Below are 15,000 nucleotides of genomic sequence, written 5' to 3' on the forward strand. Positions count from 1 at the left end.
GGATACACACACAGACACACAAACACAGAACCACACACACACACACACACACACACACACACACACACACACACACACACACACACATACACACACACACACACACACACACACACACACACACACACACACACACACACACACACACACACACACACACACACACACACACACACACACACGGGCCTCGAAAGGAGAGTGGGAGAAGTAGGTAACAGAGGGAAAATTCTCCTCTCTCTCTTTCTCTCTCTCTCTCTCCCACCCCCCTCACTCTCTGTCTCTCCCTCTGCCTTTCTCTCTCTCTCTCTCTCCCCTCCTCTTACAACATCTAAGGACTTTGTTGGAGGTGTGAAGGGAGCCCGTCTGATTGCGGCTCTCGCTCTGAGCAACCGTGGTGAAAAAAAAAAAAAAAACAGAGAGGGAGGGAGAGAGGAGAGGGAAAGGGGGGGGGGGGGGGGCGGCATTTTGAAATCCATCCTTCATCCCTCGGTGGAACAACCACACACATTAAAAGAAAACCAGAACACGGGAGGGAGCAGGAAACAAAGAAGGACTGCGATGGCCTGTGGTCGAAGGACGAGAAAAGGAGGGGGGGAAGGAGGAGGAGGGTGGGTGGGTAGTGAGAGGATACACCAGCGGCTGTATTATCCAATATTTGTGCTGTGGGGTGGTCACACACACACACACACACACACACACACACACACACACACACACACACACACACACACACACACAGAACAGACTCAGTGAGTCGGCCATCTTTGCTGCGGCAGTGTGGAGACTCATTTTAATAGAACCAGCAGAGAAGCAGGGGAGCGGTTGAAATAAACAACGGCAACATAAAGAGGGTTTTCGATCTGAAAAAAATAACAAAAAAAACAAAACGCCGCATTGATCTTAAGATGGTGGACCCCATCCAATCCCCCCAGCAGGACAAGACCTGCAGGACGTCGAGCTTCTTCCTTTTGGTCATTTCATCTGCTCCTAGCGCCGTGCGGAAGCTGGAGTACACATACACACACACACACACACACACACACACACACACACACACACACACACACACACACACACACACACACAGATATGAAAACGGAAAAGCTTTTCCTCCAAGTTGACGAGAGTTGGTGGAGGCGGAGCGAGATAGAGAGAGAGACAGAACGAGAGAGAGCGAGAGAGAGAGAGCAAGCGAGAGAGACAGAGAGAGAGAGACAGAGAGAGACAGAGAGAGAGAGAGAAGTTCACCAAGAGGCCGTGGCTCAGTGCTCTACTTCAAGCTCACACACAGAAATATTGAGAAAGAAAGAAGGGAAAAATAAAAATAAATAAATAACTAGCGCAGAGGAAGCTGGCAGTGTGGACGGATGGTCGTGTGAAATATGGAAAGAAAGGAGCGAGGGAGGCAGGGAGAGAGGGAGAGAGAGAGAGAGAGAGAGAGAGAAAGAGAGACGCGAGGCGAGATCCTGCGTTGGCAGCATCACTAACTGGAATTATTGGCAAACACGAACGCACACTAATTTAATCATAATTGGCGTATGATTAATACAACAGCACCCCACCACCACTGAATTCACACTTCCACCGAGATTGTCAGCACATAAAAAAAACAACAACGACCCAAAACAGTCCAAGTCAGCGATATATCTCCCCTCACATCCGCCCCCGCGCGCACTCAACGCCGTCGTTAATAATCCGCGGCGGCCCCGCCTGCGAGGAATCCGCGGCCGTATCGATACGCAGGCGTGTTCCGGATCGATATCTCATTAGACACAAATTGGGGAGATGAATGCGGCTTTTCCCCGAGTCTGCGGACGCCGGTAGCGGCTGAAGAGGGGGCCATTAGTCGCAACCCGACGTCCACAACGGGCCTACGCCAATTGTTGTTGCTACAGGTGAATAAAAGAGTGGTCAGACGTTCAGAACCAGGTGGAGCATCATGGGTTCGACCCCATGATTTGTTTAATTCTTTAATTGTTATGTTTTCTATGGGAGGGAGATATATCGCTATCATATTAATATTGTGACAGGGGATTTTGGTTGTTGTAATATGGTTAAATGTTGTTAAAGTGGACATATTATGCTCCTTTCCAGCAAGTTACGGCAGCGGCTCTGAAGATTGGTGGTTCGATCCCCGGCTCCTCCTCCTCCTGTCCTTGAGCAAGACACTTAACCCCCTAACTGCTCCCAGGCGCCTCTACATTGCAGCCCACTGTTCCTAGATACGTCAGATACTAGAATGGTGAAATGCAGAGAAATGCATTTCATTGCCTCAGTACTTGTACTCTACGCAATGACAATTAGTTGAATCTAATCTATATAGGTCTCTGATGTCCCCAAAACATGTTTTGGACTTTTTTTTTTTTTGCTGAAAATACCACTCAGATTATGCATTCTTGAGCAAATTTGAGCTTACAGTGTATCTACTAAGAAAGAAACACACAGCGGAATATTTTTTTTTCCATCATCTGCAGTTTCTCCACGTACAGTTGGTATTAATACATCTTTCCTATAAGAGATGAGTTTGTTGAGTTACTCAGACTCAAATAAGAATGACTGCCTCGGTGACGTCAATCAGGGCAGCAAAGCTCAGTGGCTCGTTTTGGGACATGTTTTCTGAAACTGACAGCTCAAAATAAACTGACCGGCTGGTCTTATTTCACAGTTTGTGTGTTAGTAGGCCCATCAGAGACCCAAATGTATGTGTACAAGCACTGAAAAAGTGAGTTTTGCATAAAAGGTCCCCTTTGATAATGCATATTATTTTCATTATTATGATCTATGTTTCATTATTTTGATGGACTGCATTCTGAATTCAGGTTGCTTTCTTTATCGGGTTTACTTAAAGAGACTTGAACGTGTCTGGTGATGACACAAAGCCACTTAGTTTGCTTTGTTTAACCACCTCCACCCCCCTCAACCACAACCACGACAGCTTAAATGCTGTCGTGATTTGATTTGTGGACACATTGATCTGTGTAAGTGGACAGCAGCCGCATCATTCTGTCGGCTGTGCACCGAAGGTTGATGGAATAAAGGAACAAAAAAAGAGATAGGTGAACATTGCAGGACATTCCCTAAGTCCTAAGTCCGGCATTGAGGATTTTTGGTATCATGTTTCCTCATCATCATCATCATCATCATCATCATCCTCATCCTCATCATCGCAATGGAGTGTGTCAGTCAGCAATCTACAGACCTTGCTAAAGATGAAGCCTCTCTCGCACATACTGTAGGTGAAAAATGGAAATGAATGTAAAAAATGTGGAGAAAAAAAAGTTAATATTGTTATTATTAAAGTGGTAAATCACCACAATGTTGTTGAAAATCAAAATCACATATTTGATACTTAATTTCGCTGGCACTTAATAGGAAACAGCCATTCAATGCATTCATGTATGTGTACGTCTTTACGCTGTTTCCACTGTTGGTGGCGGGGTCCGCCTTTACCAGTCGGGCACAGTGAAGTGTAAAACAATGTGAACATGTGAACATTCACAGAAAACAACACTCGGATGAAAAAATAATATTGACGATTTTAGGGACTACTACTTTAATACAAACAGGTTTCTGTCTGACATTTGAGTAGTAGTAGTAGTAGTAGCAGCTCCCCGCATATCGGCTACATAGATATCGCTGCATCATTCAGCACAGCTTCATCGACTGACAGTACAACACAGCGGCGGTGTACTGTAGAAGCATAGTAGTAGTAGTGGTGTGTTATGTTATTCGGCCCCCGAGCAGCCATGAAATGCTGACTCACACTCCGCTGGGGGAACTAATACGCCCGAAACCTGACAAAGCTGTCATTCACACAATGCATCGGCCGCTGATCTGGACCCGCTCAAACCAAAACTCTGTGAACAGAACACGGCGGAACAACACCACCGAGGCAGTCTGACGAGGCTCTTACGGGGGAGGAGTCCATTAGACCGTCCAAGCCCTGCGCCTCGGACGAAACCTCTGAGTCGTCCGCATGACAGAACGAGGACACCCGCCTCGCCAACCCCCACCCCCCACCTGCCTAACCCCGCCCTGCTCCCCAAAGAGAGGCCCATCACCCCTTCTTGTGGAATGTGGGAAGCAGAAGGGACGGAGTGGCTTGAGGAAGAGCCTCTTACGGGCGTGACCGGAGTGCTGGACCAACGACGATCAAGAGGGAAAGACAACGAAGGAGCGAAAGAAACACAGGGAGAGGGAGGGAGAGAGAGAGAGAGAGAAAGAGGGAGGGAGGGCTGGGGGGGCAGCGGTGTCGGCCCTTGTATTTTGGAATGAGCTGAGCCGAAAGACCGTGTCGCCAAATAGCCATTGCCGTTGAATAGCGACTGAAGAGCGCCGGAGATGATGAGCTCACTTTGACGCGCAATCAAAACCCGGCGTGTTCTCCCCTTCAAACGCTCCCTCTCCCTCCCTCATTCTCTCGCTCCCATTCTTGTCCTCCGTCTCCTCTCTGCCTCTCGTTCTTGATGTTTTCAGCGGGCGCCGAGCAGCTGCCGGTAATTAAAGGAATTTTAGAAGCTCACGCCACTCCAGAAAGAAGGGAGAAGAAAGGGAGCGGAAAGACAGGAGAGACACGCCACTCCTGGCCGGCCAGCCCTTCTCTCCCTCTCGCTTTCTCTCTCTCTCTCTCTCCTCAGCCTGTTTCTCCCGTGTGTTTCATCACCGCAGCCTGAGCTAATGTCCTGCCGCGTTGCTAATTAGCCGGCTCGGCGTTGGACGGCTTCAATCAGGGGAAGAAACAGGGAGAGATATGGCGGGCGGAGGAGGGAGTCAGTGGGCGGGGTCGATCAAAGCTTGGCGGGCGTTTTTTTGTTTGCCGAGCTGACCTTCTCCAGAGTGCAAGGGGACCGATTCCGGCGAGACGAAACGGGAACCCGGCGCCGTGAGGAGCGACGCGGAGAGGAGATTATTAACGGGAATAACGAGAGGGAGCCGGGATTTCCCAAAATCAACATTGATTTTAGGGGAGGGTGATGGAGAAGCCAAGGGAGACGAAGGGAGGAGGAGGAGGAGTGGGTGGGGGGGAATTGCAGTGGTGATTGCAGCTGTCGTTTGGAGCCGCAGCTGGCGATAAATGTACTTTTTGGGTTTATGGCGGGGGGAGGGGGGTTAGGGGGGTGATTTCTCTTCAGCCGGCCCCATCCAGCTGCCTTCATCTCCAGAACTCATTCATCAAGGCTTCCCATTTCTGCAGGCCAAACATCCATTCATCCAGCTCCGCTGACCCTCCGGTGCCGATGCAACACATTTTGCGGTTTTCAGGTAGTTTGTCGCCAAGCTCTCTGCGCAGCTGCCCGCTTGCAAATATGCAAAAGGTTTGTTTAAATATATTTTGTTTTTATGAGGGACAAACAAACCGCGGAGGAGGGGAATACTACGCTGGTCACCCTCCAAGTGAGCTCCCGGCGCTCCGTGGCGCTGGTTGCCTGGTCGGGAAGACAGAGGGATTAGGAGCAGGGACAGGTGGCACGAGGCCGCACGGCGTTGGAGGACAGATGGCCGATCCAACGGGAAAGTCGAGGCTGACCTTTAGACCCCCTGCCCTGGTGCACTACACCAGTACGCACAATGTGAGGACTGTATTATGAGCCATAATTATTTACACACACACACACACACACATGCTGGCATACACATAAAGACATCGACACACACACACGTAAACACACTCGCAGCTGTTCCGTCCAAACAGCTGCCTTTCGGCCTCGCGGCTCTTAAACTCAGCCACCTTTACGAGCGTCACCCTGTGTAAACACGACTCTCGGGCGTCGCGGCGGCACTTGCACCTCCGCCATCCTCGAATCGTGCCGCTTCCCAAACCGTCGCGGCAAAGAAGGAGTATGATTAACAGCCCGGCGGAGAGACTAATGTTGTGGTAAATGATCCCTGTGCGAAGGCATCCGAGAGAATGCGCTGGCGGCCCCTCCCGCGCCATTGCGAGCGCCCATGCTGAATTACCTTGTCGCCGGGCAATTAATATTTGTCCTGTCCCCGCTTTGGAGTGATGTAAATTACTCTAAGTGCACTTTGCAGAGGGCCGCCATCATGATAATGATGATTGCGGCGGTGCTCTGACACACACAAAGATTCAGCTATACCTTTTTGGAGAGTATGTGGGGGGGGGGGGGGGGGGGTGCTTTTAGGAGGGGTGCAGCGGCGACGGAGGCTACATGGCACCTCGAGCAGATGTACGTGTGTTTTCGGGTGTCGGCGCGCGTTAATGTGTGTTGGTGTCTGCGTGCGGTCGAGTAGGAGACGGGACAAAAAAGAGAGAGAGAGAGTTGACATTTTTTTTTTTTTCTTGCATGTGGCATTCGTCTTCTATTCACAGCGCAGCCTTCTCCATAATTTCATCTAACTACAGTCACTTCAGTCCCATTCATAGCTGTCTACCACAGCTTGTGAGTCACACCCAAGATATGATAACGATGCAAGCGTTGTTTATCCCACCACCTATGGCTGGCCGGCTGGTAGTTGTGCTGCAGTAGCGGGTGAGGTCCAGCAGGGGTCACTCATGGCTTCTAGGCTCGATGTGTTTGTGCGTGTAAAATGGACTTGAGCAAATAAGAATGGAACGGTTCGCCAAGAAATCCACCAACACAGAGATCTTCCCCCCTCTATTGCAATAGTATCTGTTGGGATTGTTGGACTTTCAACCGAGTGAACTTTCTATTCAGGCGAGAGTCTTCATCTGGTCTTCAGCTGTTCTGCCGCCGGTCTGTCGTTTCAAATACCGGAAGGCCAAGAGACATCAGAGGAATAAAAAAAGAGAATTGAACTTTCTACTAATATCTGCTCATGTCAGCGGATCGTTCAGACCACGACAAGTCACTCCGTCGCTCTAAAGCCCGGCCGATCACACGGCGTGACACCCCGTCTACCGTCCGCCAGCTCTGTTCGCCCTGAAGCGGTGGGCAAAGGGAGAGGTGCATCTCAAGACTGCCTGTCTTTTGTTTGACCTTAACAAAGAAAAAAAAGAGGAAGGCAATTTATGGAAGCCGCTGTTGCCGGGAGGCAAGCTCCTACAGCCGTGTTGCAAAGAATTTGTGCCTGCGTGAAACGAGCGGTGGATGGTTGTGTGGTGTTGGCGATGGCCGACGGTGGCTACCGTACTCACATGTTGTGCAGGACACACCAGCCGCAGTGTGGATCTCCGGAGCTCAGGCACTCTCCGCACGTCCCGTACTGGTCACATGACTCGATGGGGACCTGGGTGACCTGGAAGGAGGCACAGGGAGGCGTGGTCAGGGTTGAGACGAACATTCACAAGGCTGAAGATGGCGAAATGCCGTTGTCCCTTTCACTGCAGAGGCCTGTGCGTCTCCACAGATTCAACGGCTATTTTGGATCCTTCTGCAAATAAATTGGCCCCAATGGAGCCAGTACATCATGTTTGTGTATGTGCAGCGCGAGCCAAGCTGGCAATAACTGTGTTGCCATACTTTTATGTGTCGTTAAGCACTTTGATGTTTGTTTGGGTTTGCGTCCCTCATAAAAATGGAGGTCCGCTGTGGCCCCGCACGTCCGTGCTCGGTGTGAGTCCACGCACTGTGCAGTTGACAGGCCCCTGTACTTTGGAGAGGGGGCAACTGTTGCCTTTATTTGCGAGCCAATGAAGCAGTAGTGAGCAGCTGGGACCGCCTGGCCAGAGAGAGCTGTCCCTCTGCCATCACTGGGCTTTTGTCTGCGGCGGCGCATCTGTCTGCCTCGCTAGGTAGAGGCTGCAGCTACACACTCTCTGAAGGAGAGACAGCGACAGTCCCTTTCCCACTAGAGCGCGTGAAATCCACTCCGTTACAGCAGTTGCGTCACACACTCCAAACTCTCCAGTGTAACATCACTAAGGGTAACTTAGTGTGGGACACTTTGATAAATTAGTGCAAACTGCACGGTTGAAAAGCAATTATTAACATCTCAGTTTTAACAGGACCCTCCAGTAGGTACAGAAGTATGTTGTTTGATGGGAATGTACCAAATAGTTTGACGGGATACTTTGGCACAAAGCACTTGCTTTGCTTTGCACTCCGGGCTTTGGACTAGAGTCATTTGAATGCAGAACAAACATCCTTGTGCTTAGAATACCTTTCCCATTTACATGAAACTTACACTGAGGGGATTTGCATACACGTGCAGCAGAACAAACCAGGGCGACTCTTGCAGCAGATGCCGAAATCCGTTTTAGAGATAAAATTGCCTATTGTATTGTCAGTCAGCGGGTGTGTGTGAGAGCCACCACACATTGTCTTTCTGTCTTTTTGCCTCTGTTTGTCTTGGTGTCTACAGGTTGGTCGGTGTCTCTGTCTCTGGGTTCGTCTGCCACACATGGTCCAATGCAACCTCCATTTTGTGTGTGTGTGTGTGTGTGTGTGTGTGTGTGTGTGTGTGCGCGCCATATGTTTAGTGTCCCTAGGACGACTCAACTCACACCTGCATCTCGCTGGGTCAGTTTGTGTACAATAAACAACGGCAGACACACACACACACACACACACACACACACACACACACACACACACACACAAACAACACATCAGATGGTCATACTGAGTGAAGCTAAAGCCGTCTGGACATTTCTTTCCACAGCATGGTTTCAAACTAAATTCACCTTCATCTGCCTGTGGTGTGGTTACATTTCACTGCATATATGTATGGAAGTATGTATATGTATGTGACAAATAAAAATCTTGAATCTTGAATCTTGAATCTTGAAGAAAAAATGACAAATCCCTACCATTCAAATGGGCTGTGCCTATGAGCCAAGGTGTTAATAGCATGATAGCATTAGACCTGTCACGATCACGGCATTTTAGTCAGACAAATAAATTATATGATGTGATTTGCGTTTTTTGTTAATTTTCGGCCACACTCATAGTATAGAGTTAGGATTAGGTCTAATAATAGACACCTCATACACCTTCTGAAGAAGAGCCATCTGTTCGCATCCAAGATTTGGACATAAACATTTGGAAAGACAGAGCAATATGCCCCAAAGCAACTGATTAAAATGCACCTGATTGGCCTTTTATTCGTTGCAACATTTCTCACATTGATTTAAAATTCACCTTCAATTTGGATGGAAACATATTCCACTATCGACAATGTCACAAAATTATCGTCAGCTCAAATAATTCCAATCCGGCGAATGTGTAATAATTGTGACGGCTCGAAATAACGTGTTTTTTTCAAGGCTTTTAGGAATACTGTACATGGTAAACAATAGCCAGAGGTGTGGCTTAGATTTTAGTTTGCAAAGTAGTGTTTGTTTGAATGGGAATAAGCTGTTAGTGAAGTGTATGCATGTGCATGTGTGTGTGGGTGGCTGCTACTGAAACTGTCAGATCCACAAGGTTGATTATTTTTCCTTTCAATGTGTTTTGTCTTTGTGGACTCCCTCCCATAACCCTCCCACGGGGGTCCTGCGACCTGCCTGGTCCCAAGTCCTGGGGCAAAACAGCCGCCGCCCCCCACACCCATCCACGCCCCCCCCCCAAGACAAAGAGGGCTATTGACGCGGTGGGACATCCACAGGCCCGGTGCTGTGCAGCCGCTCTGGCACGGACGCTCCTGTTAGATTAACCCCCCATCACCTCCTCTGTGTTTATGTGTGTGTGCGTGTGTGTGTGTGTGAGTGCGTGTGTGTGTATGTGTGTGTGTGTGTGTGTGTGTGTGTGTGTGTATGTGTGTGTGTGTGTGTGTGTGTGTGTGTGTGTGTGTGTGTGTGTGCACGCGCCTGTTCGTCTCTTCTAGCTGCAGGACAAACAGGTGGCACGTGGTAATAAGCCGCACACTGTGTCACATCAGCAGCGAAGGTCTGAGCTGTTAACAAACAAGCCCAGCGGCGGCGTGCTTCATCCCAAAACGCAGCCTCAACCAACTCCCAAACTCTCCGCTCTTCACCTTGGAAAACCTTCCTCGCCCCCTTCCTCGCCCACCTCCTCACCCCCTTCCAACTTAAAAGGAGAAAGAAAATGTACTTCAAGATTCTACCAAGGACAAACAAACTGTGCACAGAGGACCGGGCTCAGGAAGGGTTACAGTGTGGAGACAGCTGTCAGCAGTGTGTGTGTGTGTGTGTGTGTGTGTGTGTGTGTGTGTGTGTGTGTGTGTGTGTGTGTGTGTGTGTGTGTGTTGTGTGCATGTCTGTGTGTGTGTATGTGTGTGTGTGTGTATGTGTGTGTGAATGTATGGTTTAAACGGACAAAATACCTGAATACGCTCAATCCCCTTAAACACTCGGATTGTCAGGAAGCAATTAGCGTCCTCATAATCCGAATCAAAAAGGCTTTAATGTTGTTATAAAAAAAATAAGAAAATGTATATGCATATTACGATTTACTGTCATTGTTGGAAACCATGTTACGCTGTTTAAAATCTACATAATCCTGAATAATCTATTCTAGAAGGGATTTCTACATGAATCTATAAACCACCTATACCCGTATTTGTGTGTGTGTATGTACAGCATCTGTGTATGTGTGTGTGTGTGTGTATGTGTGTGTGTGTGTGTGTGTGTGTGTGTGTGTGTGTGTGTGTGCATGTGTGTACGTGTATGTGTGTGTGTGTGTGTGTATGTGTGTGTGTCTTACAGTCCAATGTGGGTGGGTTTTTTTGGGTGGGTGTTTCAGGACAGGGTTCCACTGGCAACAGTTGAAGTTGAGTGGGACGGCTGTTTTTGTGTGTGTGTGTGTATGTCTGTGTGTGTGTGTGTGTGTGTGTGTTTGTGTGTGTGTGTGCCTGCCTGTGTGCCTGCGTGGGTGCTTGCGTGCATGCGTGCGTGCGTGTGTGTGTGTGTGTGTGTGTGTGTCTAACAACAGCTGTTGTCCAGCACAAGGCGCAGTCACTCAGCACAGCAGGGTGACGCAACGAGGCCTCCTCTTCTTCAGCGCTGTACATGTGTCTGTGTGTGTATGTGTGTGTGTGTGAGTGTATGTGTCCCTCCATTCCTCTCCTCCATCCAGTTCATTGATTCGTCACTCTGTCTAGGGACAGGAGAGGTGGACAGGCAAAATTCTGTGGTAAATGGATGTTGATGTAGAGTTCTGCACAAATACATGTGTGTGTGTATGTGTGTGTGTGTGTGTGTGTGTGTGTGTGTGTGTGTGTGTGTGTGTGTGTGCATGTGTTCTATTAGCATCTATTCTCACGCCGTAGCCTTGGTGAATATAGGTTTTAACTTTACATTTCCAGGGGGGAAACTGCCACAACATGCTCGGTGCTAGGTGTAAGCATCTCAGCTCTCGCCAGCAAATACATCCCCATGTCGGTGCCATTCCAGACGAGTGTCCACTCCATTTTGATTTAATTAACTTCCCGATTCGGGGGAGGAAATGAAAAGTAATAGAGAGGCAGCGGAGGAGAAAGGCGCCGCTGCCCGGATCACAATGTATGGGCGTCAGAGAGCGATGGGGACACTTTCATCTGCTTCACCTCTAACTACCTCCCTCCCGCCCTCCCCCGAGAGGCGACCGGATCCCGCTGATGGATGGAGGCACGGAGAGAGGAGAGAGAGAGGAGCGGGTGGAGGAAAAAAAGGAGAAAGAGTTAAGAGAAAGAGGCAGATGTGCTTGAGCATGGCAAGGTACAATGGAGAGAGAGAGAGCGCGAGAGAGAGGGGAAGAGGGAGAGCAAAAGAGAGGGATTTCGCCATCGCCAGGAAAAGCAGAGGAAGCTATTTTGCAAGCTGTTGTCAAGGCAACACGCCTGGCTCTGACCTCACCCCCACGAACACACACACGCACATGCGTGCGTGCATGTGCACGCACACACACGCACACACACACACACACACGCACACACACACGCACACACACACACACGCACACACACACACACACACCACTAGCCCCACACCTCATGTAGTGCACCGTAAACAGCTGGCACCGCTGGGACTGGCTGCAACTTACACCTTTATACACACACATGCACACATGCACGCATGCACACGCGCACACACACACGCACGCACACACACACACACACACACACACACACACACACACACACACACACACACACACACACACACACACACACACACACACACACGCTATCCATTTTTAATGAGAGCTAGCCAGCTACCACGTCACTGGAATGAGACACATCGATCATGGCCACAATATCCATTCCCACAGAGGGAGAGAGAGAGAGAGAGAGAGAGAGAGAGAAGGGTGAAGTAAAGACAAAGCAGAGGCCATCCTTGCCGCTGAATGGATGTGGTGGAAGTGCTGAACTCCACCGGCCTCAGCGGCTCTGATGTTTCCTTTGCAGACGGGACCAAGTGCGTGGGGGACCCCGCCGCCTCCCGACGATTCCGCTGTGTAATCTGCTCCACTCGAACCCCCGGCGAGACGCTCCCTGGGGCCACAGGCCTCCTCAACATCCTCCCGCTCCATCTCCTCCTGCTAAACATGGTGTACCTGCACGCCCACCACCAGTCGACTCTTCGTGGTTCGTGGCTCGCCACTGTTTGTTGACGATCTGAGTCGTCCGACACTCGTGTTTGCGATTGATCAGGCTCCATAGAGTTAGTTACAGACACCAAGGTCAGGCTCCACCGCTGGGGAGGGGAGGTGTGTGTGTGTGAGTGTGTGTGTGTGTGTGTGTGTTTGTGTGTGTGTGTGTGTGTGTGTGTGTGTGTGTTGGGGGGTTGTTAAAGTGTCGTGTGTGTGTGTGTGTGTGTGTGTGTGTGTGTGTGTGTGTGTGTGTGTGTGTTGTATGTTTGGGTGCAGGGAAGGAGGGTAATCTCAGCCTGGGACTTGTACCAATTACATCTGGCTTGATTAAAAACCACCATGGCACAGCGGGGGATTCGGGGCGGTGGGGGCGGGATTGGAACCATGATCCTTGGATTGTCTATGAGAAAAAAAGCAGCCCCCCCACCCCCTCACCCCAAAAAAAAAAACAAACAAAAAAAAACACGACAGCTGGCTGCAGAGAGGATGGCTTTTAAAGAAAGGGGGAAAAAAGGAAAAATGGCATTCCAGCGGCAAATGTGTGAAGTAATTACATGCGCCAGTCTCCCCCCATAATGGCCGCACATAAAAACACACACACACACACACACACACACACACACACACACACACACACACACACACACACACACACACACACACACACACACAAAGAACAAACAATACAAACAACAAAAAAAAAAACAGGCAGTTTTATCAGCGGCTTCGTTGCTTCACGCCGGAAGGAACGGCTTAAAAAAGGGAAAAAACAGAAAAGGAATTGCTTTTTAATTTTTCTGAGCTGCCTCCGTCAGTATTCTCGTTACAATCGTCCATGGACGCTGTGGCAACGATTTGTCGGAGGGAAACACATTATGGGCTGGATGTACATGATATTGATTTATTCTATTGTATAACCTATGGAAAAGTGGGGAGGAAAAAAAATCCTGTCTATAGTCGTAACGCAGAGATGTGGAGGGGTGGAGGGGAGAGGTGGAGGTGGTGAATGAGGGATGGAGGGGGGCTTCTATTATTTCCTGAGGGCCGGACCCATTTGGGGTGGTGGCGGCGGTGGCGAGCACGTCCGCAGCCTCTGCAGAGTATTTATCAGAGAAGTCGGGTCCAAATGAGGAAAGAAAGCACGGAGACCAGACATTACCCATTGATTTTGGGGAGCGAGTCCACTGAGAGAGGCGAGGGAGGCGAGGCTCGGCAGCAAAGAAATGAAATGGTACAGCTCGCCTCCTCTGCAATCTGCCGTCATGTGTACGATGGCGCCGCCGAAATAAAACGGTAATTGGCCGTCGAAAAGGGAGCGTTTAACCTTATTTGTAGAGTCGGGCTCTCGAACCCCCGTATTGCCCTTGTTTACAGTATCTGTTTTGTCCACTCGCATTATCCGCCGTGGAATACAGACACTTACAGACACTTTTACAGGGGTGTGATAATAAAAAGGTGGGGACCAGTGGTTCTCAAGCTTTTATTTTTTTATATCTTTTTTCAGCTGAGTGCCAGTAATTTGGGGCTAACCCTACCCTCATTTGAGAATTAGTGCTCTACACTACCATCAAAAGGGAGGCGAATGTCTTGAGTGTACGGCAGAGACACTATGTTCTCCACTGCACAGTCAATGAACTGTGAGCCCGACACGGAGCCCTGTGGTCCATCGCAGCCCCCATCCACCTCCCCGGCCAAAGCCTCTGGCACCTGGTCAGCAGCAACAGACTGTGGGGGGAGGACAGGCGTCCGGGCAGAGAGACAGGCGGAGGAGTCGGAGGTGGGGTGGGGGGGGGTGGGGGGGGTGGAGGCGACAGGTCAGGCATATGCCTCCTGACCGCTGTTTGAACCCTGATAGTGTTCATAGTGGGGCGGTAAAAAGATGGAGGTGCCCACTGTGTATCTTTGGGAGATAAACAGCGCACGCACGCACGCACGCACACAAACACACACACACACACACACACACGCACACACACACACACACACACACACACACACATGCAGACATACAGTAGGACACACACACTTGCACAAGACAGCATTGGATTTCAACAAGCGGCCGTTGGCCAACTGCATGGATTCATGACAAAAAGGGGGCAGTCGGGGGGTTGAAGAAGGAGGAGAGTGTGTGTGTGTGTGTGGGGGGGGGAAGGCAGATGAGGAGGGGGCTGCAGAGGGAGAGGAGGAATAATAGAGTGAGGAATCGACCAGAGGAGAGGATGAAAAATCCAGCCAGTCGATAGAGCGGGGAGTGTATCAATTATGTATGGCGGCAACTCTCTTTTTGGACAAGGAGGAGAGAGGGTAGGGAGGTAGGTCAGACTGAGGTGTGTACGTGTGTGTGTGTGTGTGTGTGTGTGTGTGTGTGTGTGTGTGTGTGTGTGTGTGTGTGTGTGTGTGTGTGTGTGTGTGTGTGTGTGTGTGTGTGTGTCTCTTTTCCTTTCAATGTGTGTGTGTGCTTACAGAACATTGAAGACCAGCCTTCTTCTATAATGCTCTCAAAACAACTCAATAAACTACTTGAAAAGCACATTCATGGTCTGGATAG

At 49.7% G+C, this 15,000-nt stretch overlaps 1 protein-coding gene across 1 annotated transcript in view; it reads right to left on the bottom strand.

The window, feature by feature from the left end:
- Window positions 1–15,000, bottom strand: part of plxna2 (plexin A2) — a gene marked incomplete at both ends in the record, with an annotated part of 153,726 nt that overhangs the window by 73,459 nt on the left and 65,267 nt on the right. The window contains one exon of the mRNA XM_080015780.1: window positions 7,118–7,218. Coding sequence (XP_079871906.1) covers window positions 7,118–7,218 — 101 coding nt within the window. The remainder of the gene's footprint in view (window positions 1–7,117; window positions 7,219–15,000) is intronic.

This window comes from Zeus faber, assembly GCF_960531495.2.
Source record: "Zeus faber genome assembly, chromosome: 15".
NCBI lineage: Eukaryota > Metazoa > Chordata > Actinopteri > Zeiformes > Zeidae > Zeus > Zeus faber.